Source organism: Sorghum bicolor, chromosome 5, assembly GCF_000003195.3.
Source record: "Sorghum bicolor cultivar BTx623 chromosome 5, Sorghum_bicolor_NCBIv3, whole genome shotgun sequence".
Classification (NCBI taxonomy): domain Eukaryota; kingdom Viridiplantae; phylum Streptophyta; class Magnoliopsida; order Poales; family Poaceae; genus Sorghum; species Sorghum bicolor.
The window spans coordinates 61,760,997-61,780,275 of NC_012874.2; the positions used below are offsets into that span (position 1 = coordinate 61,760,997).

Genomic DNA, 19,279 nt, shown 5'->3' on the forward strand with positions numbered 1-19,279 from the left:
AAATTTCGGGAAAGGACTTGATGAGAATGCAAAACGGTTGGAGATCTCCCCCTTTGGAAACTTTGCAAACTCATTTGCAACTTTGCAAATCCCCTGAAATGCAAAGCTGAGAATGGAAAGCCCTTGGAGATGCTCTAAGGACAAGGAGTTAACGAAACCATATTATCCTTTCCAACAGAGTTGTTTTATAGTGCGACGCTCTCGCTAAAATGTCTTTTCATGCATAGTGCGGCAGTGTGAATTCGGTACCCATGGTATTAGGCGTGGCAAGAAGCATTAGTTTTAGAAAAAAAAAGCGTTAGAAGTTAAAATAATATTAAAAACAGGTTAAATAAAGGGTTTTTTTGGATTCAGGCCATCACAATTCTTCAACTTTTGATATATACCATTACTATTCGCATATTTAGAAACTTGCCATTATAATTTTTATTCAGCTTGAATGTTGCCATTTTCTACGTCAGTAGTATTGGACCCACATGCAGATGACTAAAGGCCAGTGTATTCTTGTATGGTCCAAAATACCCCTACTGCTTCTCTCTCCTTTGGTCGCTGACGCATGGGTCCCACATGTCATCTTCTTCTTCGACCTCCAGCCTCCTCTTCCATCTTCTCTTCCTGAGCAGCAGCTGCCACCATCGATGGAAGATGGAGCCGTCCCCACATAGCGCGAGCAGCAGGAGTAGCAGCAGCCACGCGGCCCTGGTTGTGTGGACGCCGCCCCTCCTGCTGTCAGCTTGATGGATCTTTCCCACCCTATAGAGCCACAGCAGCATCGAAGGGGAGTGGCTAGTTTTGTGCGTCAGCTCCTGCTTGAAGGATCTGATGTGTGGGCAGGAGATCCATCAACTAGGGCCCATATTGGCATGCATCGAAGGGGTGGGGAAGGGAGCCGCCATTGGCACTGCCAAGCGCTCAATAGGAGGAGCTGTGGAGGGATGGGAACATCTAGAGAAAGATGCTGCTGCTTACCTGCATGGCCAGCCGGCCGCGTGCGGCTGCTGCATGCCCTCGTGGCAACAACGGTGGTCGCTGCTGAGGAAGAGAAGATGGAAAAAGGAGGTTGAAGAAGAAGCTAGCGTAAGGGGCCCACACGTCAGTGTGTGGAGGCAGTTGGGGTATTTTAGACCATATGAAAATACAAAGGCCTTTAATCACCTACGTGTGGGCCCAATGCTGCTATATACGTAGAAAATGGCGATATTCAAGCGAAGGAAGAACTATAATGGTAAATTTTTAAATAGGTAAATAGTAATGGTATATCTCAAAGAATTGTAATGGGTTAGATAAAAAAGCCCTTAAATAAAAATAAAAAAAACTGCGAGCGTGCGGCCACGGGGGTGGTGGGTCGAGGCCATGGACCTGTCGCGACGTGGAGACGACGTGGGAGCCACTCTTCAATTTCTAATTTCTTTCTCAACGACAAGGAGTTTCTTCCTCAACGCAAACTGTTTCTTCAGCAGATTTCAAATCTTCCATCCCAGAACCCAAACCCCCCACAATCCGCGCCGCGATGCTCCGCCGCCGCCGTGCTCCGCTCCTCCTGGCTGCTGCCGCCGCGGCGGGCGCCGCGCTGGTAGCCAACTCTCCCTCCGGCGAAAACGGGCGAAGCGTCGCCTCCGCGCTCCACCACGGCGTCGCCCGCTCCTCCCGCGCCGTCTACACGGTTCACCCCCCCCCCCCCCCCCCCCTATCTGTTGCTATTGGTACTACTCCTGAGTTTCGGATGGTGCTTTTGCTCAATTTTCTAGCTGTTGGCTGTCACAGATTGGTTTTGTGGTGGCTGATTACAAGTTTTCGCTGAGGGGTCTGGATGCTGGGTCGGCCGATTACCGTGTTAAGCTCCCCGAGGTATGGGTTCTGCCCAGGATGTGATGCTGTCCCGTGCCACTTATATGAGATGTATGGGTGTTTGTAAGCTGGTTGAAGGCATTTGTTTTGCAACCATGTTATGAACTTATGATCGTTGTATTGTACTTATCGTTGGTCAGCTGTTTTAAAAATGATAGCTAGGTAGGTTTAGAAACATTAACTCCATGGCTCCTCTTGTTCAAGTTGTCTGGTAGTAATACATAATTATTGGAAACCGAGTTTGTTTTGAGATGATGTGAAATTCATGTTTAGACAACAAGGTCACCATGTGACCATGTGTTCTTTCTGTGCTGTCTAATTGGGTCTGTGCTGAAACATGAGGAATCAATTGTTTCTTGTGTAGTAACTATTTGGGTCACAAGTTCAAAATTGTTGCTTAGTAGGCAACATAATAGAATGCTTGATTGGCCTTGATGTCAGTAGCCTCCTGGACCTAATTTTAGTTATTTCTATGCTCTGTATTGAATATATACAGTTAGTGTTTCATTTTAGAATGTGACAGCTGATATACCTAGAGCTTTACTCCTTTCTCTGACTGAACTCATTATTCCCTAAACCAACTTGTGCAGCTGAATAGACTGTATTCTGCAGGTCCTCCACTCATTTGATTGGCATGCCATAGTGTTCTTCTCTTTTAGAGTGGCCGTACCCTGTGATATTACATCTAATGTTTCCCATGCATTTAGGAGTAGCCATAGTCCACAGATTATTTTAGATCAGATAAAGGCTTAAATGATACTCCTTTTTTTTTGGCTTGAGTATAGGTTCATCTGCGTTCAGCAAAAAAGCTACTTAAACTATGTGAAGCAAATGGAGGCTTTTATGTAAAAGCTGGCCAATATGTTTCATCACTAAGACAAGTGCCAAAGGAGTACTCATCAACTCTCTCCCGCCTGCAAGATCAGGTTCACTATTAGTCTCTACCTGAATGATATTGTATAAACATATGACATTACTTGTTATTTACTATATTTTTTTTTCCTAAAACTCAGGCAACACCATCCAAGTTTCAAGATATCAAAGCAGTAATACAGGAGAATTTTGGCAAGGAATTGCATGACATGTAAGTATGTGAAAGTTTATCCTTTTTAGATTGGCTATTTATTACTGGTACCTGTGGTTGGAATGGAATTTTTGTAGTTTGGCTTTGTGTCTTCACATACTGGTAGTTCTGCAATTCACCTCATACCTTTCATTCAGCTGCTTGTGTTGAATGTTCTTGCCAGCTTGTTCCTTGTGTACTACCGCAATTCCCTACTAGCATACTTAATAAATCATTTGGCTGTTTTTTACATTAATTTGAAATTATGGGATAGTAAAAAGAACTTTATCCTCATGTCCATGCCATTGATATCATTTGAATTCTTGAACTTGTGAATCTACAAACTGTTGCATTTCATCTCATCCTTTTGTTTGTTTTTCTGTGGATTATGTGCTATATAATTCTTTCTATAGTACCTTATAGTGTGAAAAAATCATAAATACTAATATGTGAGTATCAGATTCCTGGAATTTGACGAACAACCAATTGCTGCTGCATCAATTGCTCAGGTTCATAGAGGTCGTTTGCATAACAATCAAGATGTAGCTGTCAAGGTGAGGTTCTTGTTCAACTGCCTCAATTCCTGTTCCATTTTCGCTAAGATATATTGTTGTTTCAAGGAAGATATCATCATGATGTTGCTTACAGTCTTGTCTTAAAGAGCCGACAAGAAAATTTTAATTGCAATGTTACATGGCATATCCAGTTATCCACGAATTCAACGTTCTTGTTTATACCGCGACACCAGTTTTTTCTGTGTGAGATACAATGTGACTTACTATTTTTAGAATACAATGTGGCTGCTGTTTTAGTATACAACAATTCACCCTTTTAGAAGAGTGTAGGTATTTATGGATTAGCTTTTCAGTTCAAGAGTAACGTATAATATCTTATTTCATACTTAAGTAAAACCAACAATTTAATGGTGCACATTATACCAGTTTGGACTCATTGCATTTCATAAAGACCAGAAGTAAATTTAGAAGTTGGGTCACTTTTAAATAGGTGTTAATTGTCACCTTCAGGCATAATTTAAGTGGAGCATTGCCATAAAAAGCTATATGGAGGGAATTGGTTTGAAACTGAAGCAACTGAGCTGAACATGAATATTTCATCAGAATTGCCTTGGGTTGAAACTTTAATTGAGGTTATTTTAAGTATAGTGGATTAGTGGTATACCTAACTTGGCCCTTATTGTTTAAGTCGTATATATATATAATATATGTTTAGCCTAACGTTGAATGAACAGAATTGTTAGTAAACAAGGTAGAAACATGTCTCTGTTGCATATATTGTTCTTTCCACATTGCTGTTTTTAGCGGTGCAGTGAGCACAACACCATCACTTAGTTCATTCAGAGTATAGAAAACACCTGCAACAGATGTCCTCTTTAACATATGCATAGATAATAGATCTATACATATCCTGCCATGTACACATGTAAATTTTCTTGAGTTTGTGCTAAATCTATTAAAATCGTAGCAAGCTTTCATGCCAGTTTTTGTTACATTTAGGTTCAATATCCTGGATTGGAGCAGCGAATGAAGATAGACATCATGACAATGTCATTCTTGTCAAAAGCGGTCTCTTGGGTATGAACAGCAAAATTTTGTTTCCTTTTTATTGTGCAATGCTAATAATTTACCAGTCGGTACATATAATTCATCTTGTATGCTAAAAGCATTGGACACAGTTCATTCAATTTTATTTCAATATACTTTAAGAAGATCAGTAAATGACCCCATTTCATTAGGACTAGTGGTTTGTGTATCATATTTTTTGCATTATGTTTAGCTAAAGGAAATCATAGTCTAAGTATATACTTTCATGTGGCAACATTGATTGCTAATTGGTACAGTTCTAAAAAGACTTTATTTATGCTGAATGAAATGATGCCAACATTGAGTGTTGAAAATGGGTGCACTGGCCTTTTATATGGCAGTTTCCATTATTGGGTAGCTTTGGGTAGGTTGTGGTTCAGTGACCACCATTGTTCCCATCGTCTTGTACTCCATTGTGGTCATTGTTTTAATTCATATTTTTGTGATCCTTTTTCTTTATTGAATGAATTTTGTGGACACTCGACACTTTGACATGCACCATAATGCTGTTGCCACGTGCTTTATCCTTTTGAATGCTGATTGCCATGAATGTATGGCTGGGATTTGGTGGCAACTGTTCCCATCCTTTGCCCTCCACTGTGATGATCTTATCTTTTTATAGATTGACATGTTTCGATGGTCCTTATGGTGAACTGAATTTGTTGATTTAAAATCTGACATGTACACACTGAACAATGCATTTATAAACAAGTTATTAATTTTAATGTGTGCCTTGGTGCTAGTACTTTATTAGATTACTGTATATATAGTATGAATGGAAGTCACCATAAGTCGATTGCTTTGAGCAAGGACTTGGTGCAATAGTACCTACTGTATCATCATCTTGTTTGCTGTGTTATTGTTATAATGTGTAGGGCATGCTTTCATGATTGTTGTGCTAATTAATTTTCTACCAATCAAAACCTTTACATGAATCACTTTCTGTTCTAGCATAGTTTCATATTGTTCTTTTGGCTGGCACAATGAAAATGCTTTATCTTTTCTCTGCAGGTTTATCCTGATTATAAATTTGACAGAATACTAACTGAATTCGAGAAATCCATGACAATGGAACTTGGTAAGTGCATCCAGTTTCTTTTATTATAAACAGTGGATAACTCTTTTTTTTCTTGAACAAGGTAACTTTTATTTAAATAAATGATCTCTGAGAGATTTCCTATTTAGTATATCTGTTTGATTATTTCTTTTTTATACTCTGTAGTCATAACCAAAGGCCATTTAATTTTTTTTCATTGAACAAATTTTGCATATTCAATGCTAGTTTCTGTTGCCTACTAGTTTCTCACAATCCAATCAGAAAATAAAAGAACAATAGCCATGTGAGCAGACAAATAGGTCCATGCCTATAAAAGAAAATTCAAATTTTAGGTTCTTTGTGCACTTATTTACAATTTTCACATGGATTAAACTTTTTTTGTTGGGTATCATTCATTTAGATGGTTTGTTGATATGCTCATTAATGATTCGCTTAATATGTTTTTGTATTATTGAAATAGCTGTACCTTGTTCATTTACAGATTTTACACGGGAGGCTAAGAATTCTGAGAGAACAGCCAACTGCTTCAGGAAAAATAGTGTTGTTAAAGTGCCTTATGTGTTCTGGGTATGAGCCTAATGAAAATTGTGGAGTTGAGGTTGAAGCAGTATCTTGAAAATTAGAAGAATAAACAGATTGTGGTTAAATCAAGTGTTTTAAAGTCAAATCGTTAATTTTATTTGTTTTTGTGCAACACATACACCCACCACATATGCAGGCACACACGGTCAATAAGAACATAAACTTGTTCTTAATGACTATTCAGTTGTGTCACTTTTATTTTTTCTCAAACATGCTGGAGAGCTGAATATCAGTTCATTAAGACTTAAAAGAAGAGGTAAGATTCTTAGGATATACTCCTCCATTCCAAATTATAAGACATTTTGGTATTTCTAGGTATATAGTTTTTACTATGCACTTAGGTATATACTATGTCTAGATACATAGTTAAAGCTATGTATATAGAAAAGCCAAAATGACTTATAATTTGGAATGGAGGGAGTAGATCCTAACTGCCTAAACCTACAACTGTAGCACCAGTAACAACATGAGAGATGACCCAGCTTCCTAAACCTACCCCAGCAGCAGTAGCGACTGGAGATCCCTTGCGCCACCTGTACGCCACAAAGTTCCTTCATTTATCACACTTAAAATACTAATGAGTTCTGCGGACACACCATTGAAAACACAATCGTTCTGGTGTTTCCACAGCTCTGAAGCGACCAATTGGACCAGACTATTGGAACCTTTACGATGTGTCGATGTCTCTTGTCCATCCTTTCTTAGAACACAATACTACTAGCTAGAAAAAGATCTCTCTCTCTCTCTCTCTCTCTCTGTGTGTGTGTGTGTGTGGCATCACAGTGGCGTCACTTACGCTTTTACATGTCAGAATTTGACTATGATGTGAACTACCTGCCTTGCCATTTTTGTGACAATAGCTAAACCTGTTGCAGCAACTGACGACCAGGGAGGTTTTGACAATGGAATTTTGTTATGGACACAAGGTAAATGATTAATCATTGTGCTAACTTATGTATACAAAGATTATGTTTGCGCATCATTTATCTATCAGTGGGTTTGATTAGCAATTCTCAGAATTTCATCATGCAATTGCTTGGTTGCTTAACCATAAACCATGTGCCAAAATATCGAAAACAAGACATATTCCATTACTTAAAAGATTATGGAGGAAAAATAAAGGGAGGTCAGCCTGAAGAGAAGGAAAAGAAGAAGCAATCTGAAATCACTTACTACTCCCTTTTGTTCTTCTGTTGTGACAGGTTAATGACTTGGACTTCCTGCGGAAAACAGATATTAGTCCTACAAAGGTTTAGCTTGACTCTGACATTAATGTATTTCTATGTCATGAATCATTTGATTGAAGGCTTTTTTTGTGTACATATACATATACATATACATATGCATATGCATATGCATATACATGTACATGTACATGTACATGTACATATACATATACATATACATATACATATACATATACATATACATATACATATACATATACATATACATATACATATACATATACATATACATATACATATACATATACATATACATATACATATACATATACATATACATATACATATTATATGGCAAAAATTATTATGTATTTTTCTATCTAAATGATTTCATCAAAGGATTTTGTTATGTGGCTGCTGGGATTGAGGGAGATTGATTGGGATTGAGGGAGCGGCGGCTGAAGGCGTGAACAGTACCCCGCGGCTACTGTAGCGCGGGTATCACAGAGGTGGCTGTGAGAGCAAGAGAGGAGGCTAGGGTTTTGGGCGCTAGAAACGCCAACCGCGGGGCTCTGCCCACGGCCGGCAAGAGAGAAGGGATTTCCTTCTAATCTCTTGCTTCATTAGATTGATACATCTCCTCTCTTTATATAGAGAGGTTTACTTGACTTACAAGCAAGACTTACTTGACCCCTAAGCAAGCGACTAATTAACCCTAATGGGCTAAGGCCCAATAGGTCCTTGACTCTTCTAACAGCTTTCTTGTGTGTATACACATTACAAATTTGGGGAAAAAAAATCTTCAGACAAATTCATAAACTCACTAGATTCAGGCTCTCTACTCAGACCTCATTAAATTTGTTAAGTTCACCCACCAGCACCAGCTGCTTCACCAGAAGACAGAATCTTGACCTACTGAAGGAAGGGCGCACAATATATTTCAACACTCTGTCACTAAGGTCCCTCATGCCTTTGCCATAGACTGGGATAGAAATGGTCTGCAATTGTTCCTTATATAAATTTGTGTTAGCCAAGTACTAAACCAGGGTCTTTTCTCTAGTACCATGTTGATTCATGAACCGACCACCCAAAATCTAAAATTTGTTGAGGAAAGGTGTGGACTGGTGGTGCACAAATGTAAGAAATGAAATACTACTTTATTAATTCTCTAGTCCATAGCTTCATTCTGATGAACTTCGGCCAGTATAACATTGATGTTGCTACCATACACTCATTGTGATGGTAACTTGTACTGCTTGTTGCTTAACCACACATTTGGTTGCATGTTTGGAACGGCACATGGATTTTCATCCTTTGTCGCATCAAAAAAAGGGCGGTGTTATTTTTTTGGTATTATTTTACATAAGAATACTTAACACATATCAATAAAATGCATAGTCATTAATCATGACTGTATTACCTGAAAGCATGACACCATCTAAAGTTCTAAACTATGCACAAGCATTTTTTTCTTATATTTTTGTCATTTATTTCTGTAACTTAATATTACCTATGTCTCTTTGTACTTGGTAAAAAAAAATCACCTGCCTTTGTATCTTCCAGGTAGCTAAGGCTTTGATTGAACTCTTTGGTGAAATGATATTTGTACATGGTTTTGTTCACGGTGATCCACATCCTGGAAATATATTAGTTTCTCCTCAAGGACATGGGAAATTTTCACTAGGTACTCATTTTGCTCCTGAACATGGTATCGTTATACTTACCTATAATCATTAGACACTTAAAATATTACAAGCAATAACACTGTACATGCTATAAACAGTAGTGAAGAAATACTACTTGCATTGAAGAAAGTGGTTAGCCCTCATTATATTTCTTCTCTTCAGGAATTAACACATGAAACTCCCTTCAAACTTTTGATTGTCACAAGACTCTTTAGCCAGTAGAGGGTAGTCAGTAGTGCTACTTATCCCATGCAGTCATGTGGAAATGTTTGCATAAAAATTACTTTACTTAAATACCTATGGGAAAATTTCACCCCAGGCCCTAGTTAGGTTTCTTGTCCACATTGCATCTCCTGCCAGTAAACAGCTAAATCAATCAGTCCTGAGACAAACTGGTCAATTCATAAATAGGAGATATCAAAATATATATTTTCTTGGATGGATTGACTCTGAAGGGCAAATCTAAAATATCACTTAGACTTGAATGTTACTATTACTAAAAGTGCTGTGAGCTGGGTTTTCACTGGTTTATGTGCCAAAATAAAAACTGGCATCACCTAGTTTGCTGCACTTGTTGTCATGACCATTGTGCTGGTTCACTTATAACTGGTTTGAGAAATGAACTCATTTGCGTTGACAATTAAATATTTGAAATTTGATTCTTCTGGAATCCCCAGCAATTGCAAATGACAACCTGTGTGAGGCATTGCTCTTTTTGGAGCAGAGCTCTCTTCCTGCTTTTGAAAAGGCGCATATTTAGTTCTTGATATGATCTTTTAAATCCATAGGGGGTTGATAGGAGGCTAAGGGACTAAAGCTCCCAAAAAGCAGTACCAGGCATTTGTTCTTGTGGGAGCATCTTGTTCTCCACTGGATGCTATCTTTATAATGGGGTTGTAGGGCTTGGAGGGAGCTAAGCACTCACCATTGTGTGGAATATGAGTTCACCTCTTCTATTTTATAGAATCTGTACATCTAAAACGGTGTATGGCTTTTGCAGTTCTGTTGGATCATGGAATTTATAGAGAATTGGACCAAAAGTTCAGATTGGACTATTGTCAATTATGGAAAGCAATGATATTGTTGGATGAGAACAAAATTCTGGAATTAGGTGAACAGTTTGGTGTTGGCAAATATGCAAAGTACTTTCCTGTAATATTCACAGGGAGAACCATAGAAAGGTAAATGTTTATTTCTCTTATATATACCATGACACAGTAATCATTATCATTGAGCAATAAATATTAGAAAGTTTGTCTCATCGTTCTTGAGACAAGAATGAAAAATGATAAGTTCATGCTACACAGTTTAATTCTTCTCGCAAGTGAAGCCAATGCACACATATCCAAATGGGTAGGAATTACTTTAATCAGTTGTGAACAATGTTCAAATTTAGTTTCAAATAGGACTGGCATAAAGGAAAAAAAGATGAATCAGTATTGGTTATTTTTTTATTAGTGTACATAGTATTTACTGTATGTGAATTGGATGGAGCCTGCATCGCCTGTTTGTTCCACTAAAGTATTGAACTAGAATTAACTTTCATAGAACTTTCTATGTTTCCTAGTTTGATCCAAAAAAAAATTGCCTAACCATGGATGGCTTCCGTGTGATTATTTTGATGTGAAACTAATGCATCCTTGGTGTACCTCATGTGCTTGTAGCTGATGTCACAATCTATTTCCTGATTCCTGAGTAAACTATGTTTGTATAACTCATTCTGTCATAATTATCAGCAAGTCGGCTCTTGGCACACAAATGCCTGGTGAAGAGCAGAGGCATTTAAGAGAGGAATTAAGGTCTCTAAGAATGGATGATATATCTTCATTTATGGAATCCTTGCCACCGGACTTTTATGTCATACTGCGAACAGAGTAAGGAAATTGTTGTCAGAGCCCATCACGTTATTGTTGTTAACTTCACTCTTGGGGCACCACCGGACTTTTATAAAATATTCGATCTCAATTCCAGCCAACTATTAAGGTCCATTTTAGGGAACCTTGGGGCACCACGCCATGTTCGGCTTCTCACATATGCAAAATGTGCTATACATGGCCTTGAGAAACAGCCCAAAATGGAGTCTGGTACGTCTCAAGTCAACTGAAAATAGTATTTATCATCTTCCTATCCTAGCTTACACCCTGTTAAGGTCTTGGAGATGTTCAATTGTGTTCAGGTGCAATCAGCCGTATGTTCTTGAATGTCAAAGCAAATGTCAGCTATCTCCATCTGAGAGTAATTATTGGTGAGTAACGACACCATCACTGCCCTAATGTTTCATGTTTGTCTAGCACTAACATGTTTGCTAACCAAAACTGCTCAGAAATAGTGGGATTGTTAGCGAAAGCAAATGGTGCCACACAGAAGGTCGTGAACAAACTCAGACAGATGTTAAGTCAAGGTTTTCATCTCCTTATGTGATGCCCAGAAGTCAGGGACGTGCTGAAATTAAGGGTACGAGAAAAGTGGGGGAAGCTGGAAGAACGTTAGGAGTCGAATCATAACTGTGATTGTTCTGTTGCAACTTGTAGAATTGGAGGTTGTGTTGTGTCAAGGAGTCAAATCATAACTGTGATTGCTCTGTTATGATTCGACTCGCTGACGTACTTTAAAAAATGAATCCACCCGGACTTGTAAATTGTACGTTCGAGTCTCTGGCTCCCCAGTCCGGGTGGTATTTTTTTCATTTTTTGGGTTGGATCATGTAAGGTTCATTATCAAAGTGTCAGGCAGTAAAAAAAAATGCTGCCCCAAGAACCAAACTTGTGCTACAGAAGGTGCAATGGAACGCTGAGTGAAAACGGATTTGCCTGGAAACTTCACAGCAGTCATAATAGTAAATATATGCGTTCTGTTGAATCTGGAGCACTGACTTTTCTGGTCCTACAAAATTTCAGCCGGTCTCAGGATTTTAGCAGTGAAAAAAAAACCATACTGATTGCCATACACTGCATGAAACCCTTAACTCGAACTAGCAAAAGCCTAGCATACACCAATCTGGGGAAAAAAGAAGAGCATTGTCTTAAGGCACTCTAGATTGCCAAGCCTTAGCCATCTTCTTCCCGAGGTATTGAGCAGCAACTGCACCACCAGAGGCGAGCAGACCGGACACTGCTTGCCGCACGCTCGAAACCATTACTCGGCGCCTCAGGGCCCTCCGGACACAGTTTGCTGCCATGTCCTTTGAAGAAACTATGGCGCGTGGTGGCATTTCTACAGAAAAATTGCCTGCAGTGAGAATGTGTTACGGGATGAACAAGGCTACAAGATTGATGAGAACATCAAGGGCATTCCAACCTTTTCCATGTAATTTGTGTCTTCCTTGCATTTGGCTTTGGATCGTCCATGGAAGAACAGAGAACAGCTCATTTGTTGTAGATAGACCACAATCCTGTAGACATGCGACTCTAATAGTTAGACATCCAAACCAAGCAAAGTACATTTAATGAAGTCATGTCAGTTGTCATGATTTATACAGGCTCACTCCGATCCCATACAAGTCCATCAGGAGTTCAGGACATTGACATGATCTTTAGTGTTGCACCGACCAGTTATATCTTTAAGAATATATCATTTTATTAAATCAAAAGAGTGATATATTATGAAAGCATGTTTCATGATGAATCTAGTAACATTAATCTCATGTTAGTAATCTATAAAACTGCTTAGTTACTGCTAATCAAAGTTTACATAGTCTGACTTAGGAAACAGTTGAGTGGACTTATATTTGAGATCATGTGTAGTTACAATTGCTACTAGGATGGGAATCCATACGAATTTTCCAGAGTGGTCTGGGCATAGAAAAGGTAAGAAAAATAAAGCATTAAGGCAAGTGCAAGAGAACATTTTGTGTGGTCCACAAAGAAAGGTGAAAGCCAGAGGCAAAGCTCTTCTATAGTTTTATCTCTTTGAACAAACTGAGTACGTGCAGAAGGTAATAAACCTGCTGGAAAGTCTTATACTGTCCATGGGATGATGTCTTCAATAGCCCTTCAACAATATACTCTTGCAAGAGGGGTCTGTACATCAGTTGAAACGACTGAAAACTACCCTCAACAATCTTCTTCACCTGATTTATAGTAGGAATTGGGTATGAAATTATAAACCAAATAGAAATCCCATTAACACACTATCTTATCCTAAACTTGCAAACAACAACAAAAAGTAATGACAAAACAATAATTTATACAATCGTCGAACCCGGTATGCAGATCCAATAAAAGCAACAGAATTTAGAGCCTAAGATCTCAAAGGAATAAATTGTCAATTGTCTTATCAGTCCCTCCCAGGAAATAAAATAACTACGAACCATATTTTGCTCATCACAGTGAAAACAGTAATAAAATGGTATGCAGTACCTAGATGTATGTTCCATTTTGCCACAGTTTAGGGCACCACAAATATATATGGTGATATGGTCAAATGGGCCTAATTTGAACAGAAGAGTATTGAAGTTCAATACCGTGTACCATGCTACAATCCATTTGTTTGTGGTTGAGTTTGCAAAGGATAAGAACATACCTTTTTTTTGAAAAATATGCCATTTTCAATTTAGAGAAGTACATAAATGAGTTGGTTTTGGACGTGCCAAACAGACAGGACACATTTGTGAAGAGTGATGTAATATTAAATTGAATTGAAATGGTCACAAGTATAGATCAAAGATGAACATGATTTATTTTGTTGATACCTTATCTTTGTCTTCTGCAAACAGCATTCTCAAATCACCCATATATGATAGACTACAAATTTGAGCGTACAGGTCATACTGCACAAAGAGGGATAAAAGAAGGTAAGATCAGAAATTCAGAACCAACTACCAAAACAAAGAAAATAATTTCATGGCAGGAAGTATCAAGTTAGCAATAACCTCGGTGAACTCTTCTGGTAAAAGGAGTAGAGAAGCTGAAGTTGCCATTTCTAGGTTAATTGAGTTGACCTTCCTCATATCCCAGTTGTCAACAAGAATATGAACCTACCAAAATACAGAGAGCAAATCAACTACGATAATGTCAACTTTGCAATGCAAGATATCCATATATACACATAAAAGGCACTACAATTGTGCAGTGAGCAACTCAATACAAGGCAGCCAATGAATATTCAACCGGCAAAAGAAATAACGTAGCTACACGAATATGGTCCATATCAGGCAAACTGTGTATCGTCACAGCCACAAAATATAACTGGAGCCACTGTCTAAAAATAAGACAAGAACAATATAAAGTGCACAATCCCAATGAATCTAGCAAAACCAGCATTATGTGATTTGTACATTTGAAGAACAGGGCATTTCACATTCATACCGGTTTCTGCAGCCGGCCACTGAGGTAGAACCTGTCCCAGGTCAAGACATCCATCGCCAGGTCCCTCATCCTCACCACCCCATACTTTATCCTCTGCACCACCAAAACACAAATTTCTTCAGCAAGTACACAATTCGCGCACAGCCAGTGGAACACAAGGCACAGCCATTCGTGATACCTTGTCCCTCCACTCCACAAAGGGGTTGAAGTACACCCCGACCCCAACACGATCCGCCAGCCCAGTGATCTGAGCTCCAAAGACCAAGAAACAATCAATCATCACACAATTAGCCAACAACCAACCAGAAAGATTGCGGTGGTGTTGGTCGGAGGAAGCTTACGGCGCCTGCACCGAAGCTTGACATCCAGCGGGAGTAGTGCCCGGGGTTCCTTTCCAGGTTCTGCACCGACAAGAAAAAATTCCTTCAGGATAACATCACCAATTTAAAGAATATGAACCAATTTGACGGATTGGTTAGGTTCCTAGCACCTCGGAGTGCCACTGGAGGGGGTCAGCGACGCCGAGGATATAATCGACCATGGACGTCCCGTCGGGGCGCGCGTGGAGGAGCGTGGAGCCGTACGCGCAGCAGAAGTCCACCGGCGGGAGGAGGTCGCGGAGCGGGCCGGCCAGCTCCGCCGCCCTCTTCTCCTCCTCCGCCACAGCATTCATTTAGGTAGGCGCGCGCGCTCTGGTTGCTAAGAGGCGAGAACTTAGACCAGGGGGCGACGGGGGGCCCGGCGGTCGCCGGAGCAAGGAGGGAGGGAGACGGCCGCCGTCGGCAGCGGCGGGGGTTTAGACGGGGGTGGAGGAGATGGGGAAGGCGTCGCTGAATCTGGGCCGTTGGTAAGAGGGTGGACGGTCTGCATTGGACGCCTTGCAACAAATGGGAAACTCCTATGCATTTTTGTTTCTTTTTTTCTTCTTATTCTTATATTATGCTGAAATTGTTATTCCATTTTAGTCTCTCCATTCAAAATTACACCATATAGTTTGTTTTGAAAGGTTCGTAATTATATAATTTCGTCCAAAAATTTGTTGGATTATAAGTATTTTATTTAGTATACAAAAATTATGGAACTAGATTCATTTAAAAATATTTTTCACCAGTTTTTTTATATATTTTCTTATAAAAAAGCAATGGACACAAGGCTCAAGTACAATTTTGAGATAAAATAAAGTGCGTGTGAAATGTCTAGCTAATTCGGTGTCACATGTGGCATCGCATCCCTCACCTTTGCATCAAATTCAAGTTGGTAGTTGTTTCACGACCAAAGTTTAAAAAGTTGGAAAATATCCAAACATACAATATTCTATTTCATATTCAAATCTAAATACTCAAAATCAGATATCTAGTAGGGATATAGAATGGATATTATATATATCAGTATATTACAAAACATACAAGTTGGCCCACTTAAATAAGCATCAACGTATCCTTCAAGTGAAACAGAAGGTAAGTACAACCTGATCACAATTTGCAATGCCAAGTGCGCCTGTCTTGGTTTAACGTTTAAAAATACAAGAATCACTGATTCACTATGAGGTATCCCCATATATGCTTTCTGCGTGATGTCATCTCCAACTCCAAGTGAGTGCTGTAAGAATTTGATCAGAAACAATAGCTCCAAAATTGCTAGGCTAAGTAGACAATGCGTCATGAATCAGCTTGTTTGCGATCTCCTTTGACAGCCCCATGACGCTATCACTAGAACCAACCTGCACAAGTCAAAGGAGGTAGTTCACATTTGTATGAATGGAAACAAAAACCCTACAACACAACACAGATAAGGTGAATGAGACACTGACCACTGCTTCGACAAATGGCAGTGTCAATGGATGTTCAAGTAGCAAGCCACCTGCGACCCTAAATACTACTCCCTCATCGATCTAGCAAAGAGGGCAGTGACATAACAACATGAAAAATATGAAAATATTGAAGCTTGTGATGGTAATCCAGCATTCAAGTACAATAAAATGAGCACATACCAAGCTCTCGATGACCTCTTCTGGTATATCGTGGAAATAAACCTGCAGAGTGTAGAATGATAATGCAAAACTTACTTGGTCATTATCATCCACAAATATTACATTTAAGACAAAAGCTTCCTTTTGACCCTATAAATTTGAAGAATCTTGTCTAGCAAATATTCATTCCCCTACATCAGTGAATTTCATTTCTATAAAATAAATATATCGATACAGCGATTATGCATCTGCATTGGACCATCTGTCCTCATGCACTAGTAAATCTGTTTTGAATGGCAACATAACAAGAGTAGCCTTGATGAACGAGTCCTTTTGGTTAAAAAGAGAAAATTACCTCAGCTTTGTCCAAACTTCCAAGTCTCTTCCCAGTTGTAAGATTAGTTACAACTACAGACCCAACAGTTGACACATGACCTCCGGAATAGCCTGGAGAAGATAATGATTCACTTATAATAAACAAATGCATTAAAACATTGTGAATCAGACGTTTAGCGGACAACAAACCTTTCAGGAATTGGCGTGCTTCTTCCTTGGTGGTTGGCTTTTCTCTAATAATCCCTTCATGGACGACCACCTCAAAGTCAACTACAATTCAGTATGTAATCATACAAATGATAACATCCTAGCAAAAAAATAGAAGAGGCGATACATCCACAACCGTGGCATACAAATTCTACCCAGATTAGGACTGCAGAGGTAATCGAGACATACTATGTCAGAAGTGATCAGGAGTGTTGGTTGATTGCCTTCTTTCTGGTAATCAGCAAGGTTCAGTCTGGACATGATAGCATCAGCCTGAAAGATGCTTAAAGTGGTTAACTCCATGCTGGGGGAGAAAAAAAAAGTTGGTGCTAGAAAAACAACCACGGCCCAATTTGGTTGGACATTTCTTTAGCCTCCTTGTCCTCCCACAGAAAGAAGTATTAGTTTTCATGTAGCTTTGAAAACAAGTATGTGTGCAAAATATGTTCGTCTAACACCAGCAAAGTTGAAGCCAATCCTAACTATTACATTTTGATCACAAATCCAGGCAGACTACTGTAGGCAACTAAATGGGGCCAAGCCAGAGCAATAATGTAAATACCATCAATTGCAACACATGGCTGGACCATTTTATGCATTGAATCTGTTGTGTAATATGGTCTGCACCCAGAAAATTTGCATACAATTTAAGGAACTTCCTCAGTTATGCTTCAGATGGCCACCTAAAGCAGTTGCAAACTTGGCCAACTTACTAAAGAGCTATCAACTGTCCACAAGAACATGGTTAAAAAATATCAATATAAATCAGATCACACATGAACTTTAGTTATAATTTTGCACAAAACTTTTAAGGAAGCTACAAAATCCAAAAAAAAATTAATGATGCTTAGGAAGGACGGGCCTGGTGCAAGCGGTAGAGTCTTACCGCCTGTGACCGGAAGGTCCCGGGTTCGAGTCGCGGTCTCCTCGCATTGCACAGGCGAGGGTAAGGCTTGCCACTGACACCCTTCCCCAGACCCCGCACAGAGCAGGAGCTCTCTGCACTGGGTACGCCCTTTTTTCAATGATGTTTAGGATCACTTAATCGCACAACAAGTCACTTATATCATGTAATGCATGAACACCTCATCTTTTTCACTAAGTATCACAATGGTGCACATCTGTGCACATAACTATTACATCAATTAGTGCTCATATTGAGATGGCAAGCATGCCTCGTTGCATAGGTATGCACTGCAAATAGTGCTATTAAGATGGGAAAAAGTAGTGGTCAAAGTTGTTTTTGGAGACCGTGTCGATGTCCAAAACGACGTTCTTTAGGGACATGGAGGGAGTACTTTATTTGTTATCAGACCTATTTGTGTACGAAATTCCTGCATTCATTGATGAACACTGTTTCTAAATATTCAGAGAAATATTATCTTGTTGATGAGGGTTATTGCTATTCCAATAGAAAGCATTTTATAGGTCCTTGCGAACAACAAAAGTACCACCTACTGAACTTTCATGTGCCTTCTCGTGCAGATTGAAGAAAATACAGGCATAAGCATCACATAGTATCATTATAACACAAAATGGAAAAACAATATTTTATTTTAAACTCCCAATACAACGCACGAAGGGACTACTGTCTTACTACAAGTAGAACATTACAGCAAAAACTTGCAGCAACCAGCAACGCATTTGCAGTTGAACCACACAAAGCACCACATTGGCCACTGGATGTAACTGCAGAATTCCCGAGTTTGTAATACTGAAGCTCTGAAGCTACAACATAGCACAACGCAAAGCATTGTCTCACCAATGGAGGGGGGAAAAGCAGGGAATCTTGTGCCTACCTTGGCCTCCGCGAGGACCATTACCAGGTCATCAGGATTCTCTCTCCTGATGCTCTTCTCGTCGATGTCCGCAGTCTGAAACCACACACAGAAAGACAACAGACAGATCCATAAGCATTCCATCTCACCGGCAGAATCAGAGTCGTCAGCTGCAGGGAGCAAAGCAAGCCAAGCGGCAGAGCAGCAGGACCCACCATGACCTGGAACTCAAGCCCCATCTCCTCGAGGATGTGCTTGCGCGCCACCGACGACGACCCCAGGATCAGCTGCGACGCAACGAAGCCGCCGGCGGTCAGGACAAGCGGAGGAACAGGAACGGGTTCTTGTTGTCGGATTGAAATTGGTGAGGGCGAGGCGAAACCTTGAAGGGCTGCTGCCTGGCGGGGGGTGAGGAGCCCGTGGCCATGGTGCTCTTGCGCACGGTGAGGCGAGGGACGCGGGCGGGGGGAGGGCCGCGTCGGCGGGGTTCCGAGAAGACGGGGGGCGGCGGTGCTGGGAGCAGCAGAGTGCGGTAGCCGCAAAACCTGTGTGGGAGAGGATATGGCCTCGGGACGAAAAGCTGGAAGGTGCGCTGGGAAAATTTGCAGTTACGTCCACGGATGAACTAGTTTATTACTTACGTCACACTGTCACACTAAT

General features: G+C 40.0%; 3 protein-coding genes across 7 annotated transcripts; 1 reads left to right on the forward strand and 2 right to left on the reverse strand.

Annotated features, from left to right (window-relative positions):
• Positions 1,392-11,840, forward strand: LOC8058585 (uncharacterized aarF domain-containing protein kinase 1). The gene is made up of 16 exons (XM_002449622.2): positions 1,392-1,663; positions 1,765-1,848; positions 2,634-2,774; positions 2,862-2,932; positions 3,372-3,465; positions 4,426-4,503; positions 5,524-5,590; positions 6,051-6,136; positions 7,027-7,077; positions 7,354-7,401; positions 8,902-9,022; positions 10,024-10,204; positions 10,760-10,897; positions 10,995-11,107; positions 11,200-11,268; positions 11,347-11,840. Exons 1-16 carry the CDS (start codon positions 1,511-1,513, stop codon positions 11,442-11,444), a joined length of 1,593 nt encoding a protein of 530 aa, XP_002449667.1. The 5' UTR covers positions 1,392-1,510; the 3' UTR covers positions 11,445-11,840.
• On the reverse strand, positions 11,829-15,186 carry LOC8057027 (phosphatidate cytidylyltransferase, mitochondrial). 2 transcript variants are annotated; one of them, XM_021461448.1, is made up of 9 exons: positions 14,820-15,186; positions 14,671-14,730; positions 14,508-14,576; positions 14,330-14,422; positions 13,894-13,998; positions 13,714-13,791; positions 12,967-13,092; positions 12,321-12,414; positions 11,829-12,251 (listed from the first exon to the last, which is right to left on the reverse strand). In XM_021461448.1, the coding sequence occupies exons 1-9, from the start codon at positions 15,000-15,002 to the stop codon at positions 12,046-12,048; spliced, it is 1,014 nt and encodes a 337-aa protein (XP_021317123.1). In that variant the 5' UTR covers positions 15,003-15,186; the 3' UTR covers positions 11,829-12,045. The 2 variants fall into 2 exon arrangements, with proteins under 2 accessions (XP_021317123.1, XP_002450930.1); XM_002450885.2 differs by having other exon boundaries at positions 11,829-12,236; positions 14,820-15,185.
• LOC8058586 (maf-like protein DDB_G0281937) lies at positions 15,680-19,181 on the reverse strand. 4 transcript variants are annotated; one of them, XM_021460785.1, is made up of 10 exons: positions 19,002-19,180; positions 18,835-18,906; positions 18,641-18,715; positions 17,728-17,856; positions 17,031-17,114; positions 16,824-16,893; positions 16,654-16,745; positions 16,320-16,361; positions 16,140-16,220; positions 15,680-16,049 (listed from the first exon to the last, which is right to left on the reverse strand). In XM_021460785.1, the coding sequence occupies exons 1-10, from the start codon at positions 19,044-19,046 to the stop codon at positions 15,972-15,974; spliced, it is 768 nt and encodes a 255-aa protein (XP_021316460.1). In that variant the 5' UTR covers positions 19,047-19,180; the 3' UTR covers positions 15,680-15,971. The 4 variants fall into 4 exon arrangements, with proteins under 4 accessions (XP_021316460.1, XP_021316459.1, XP_002450931.1 ...); XM_021460784.1 differs by having other exon boundaries at positions 16,824-16,877; positions 16,988-17,114; XM_002450886.2 differs by lacking the exon at positions 17,728-17,856 and having other exon boundaries at positions 19,002-19,181.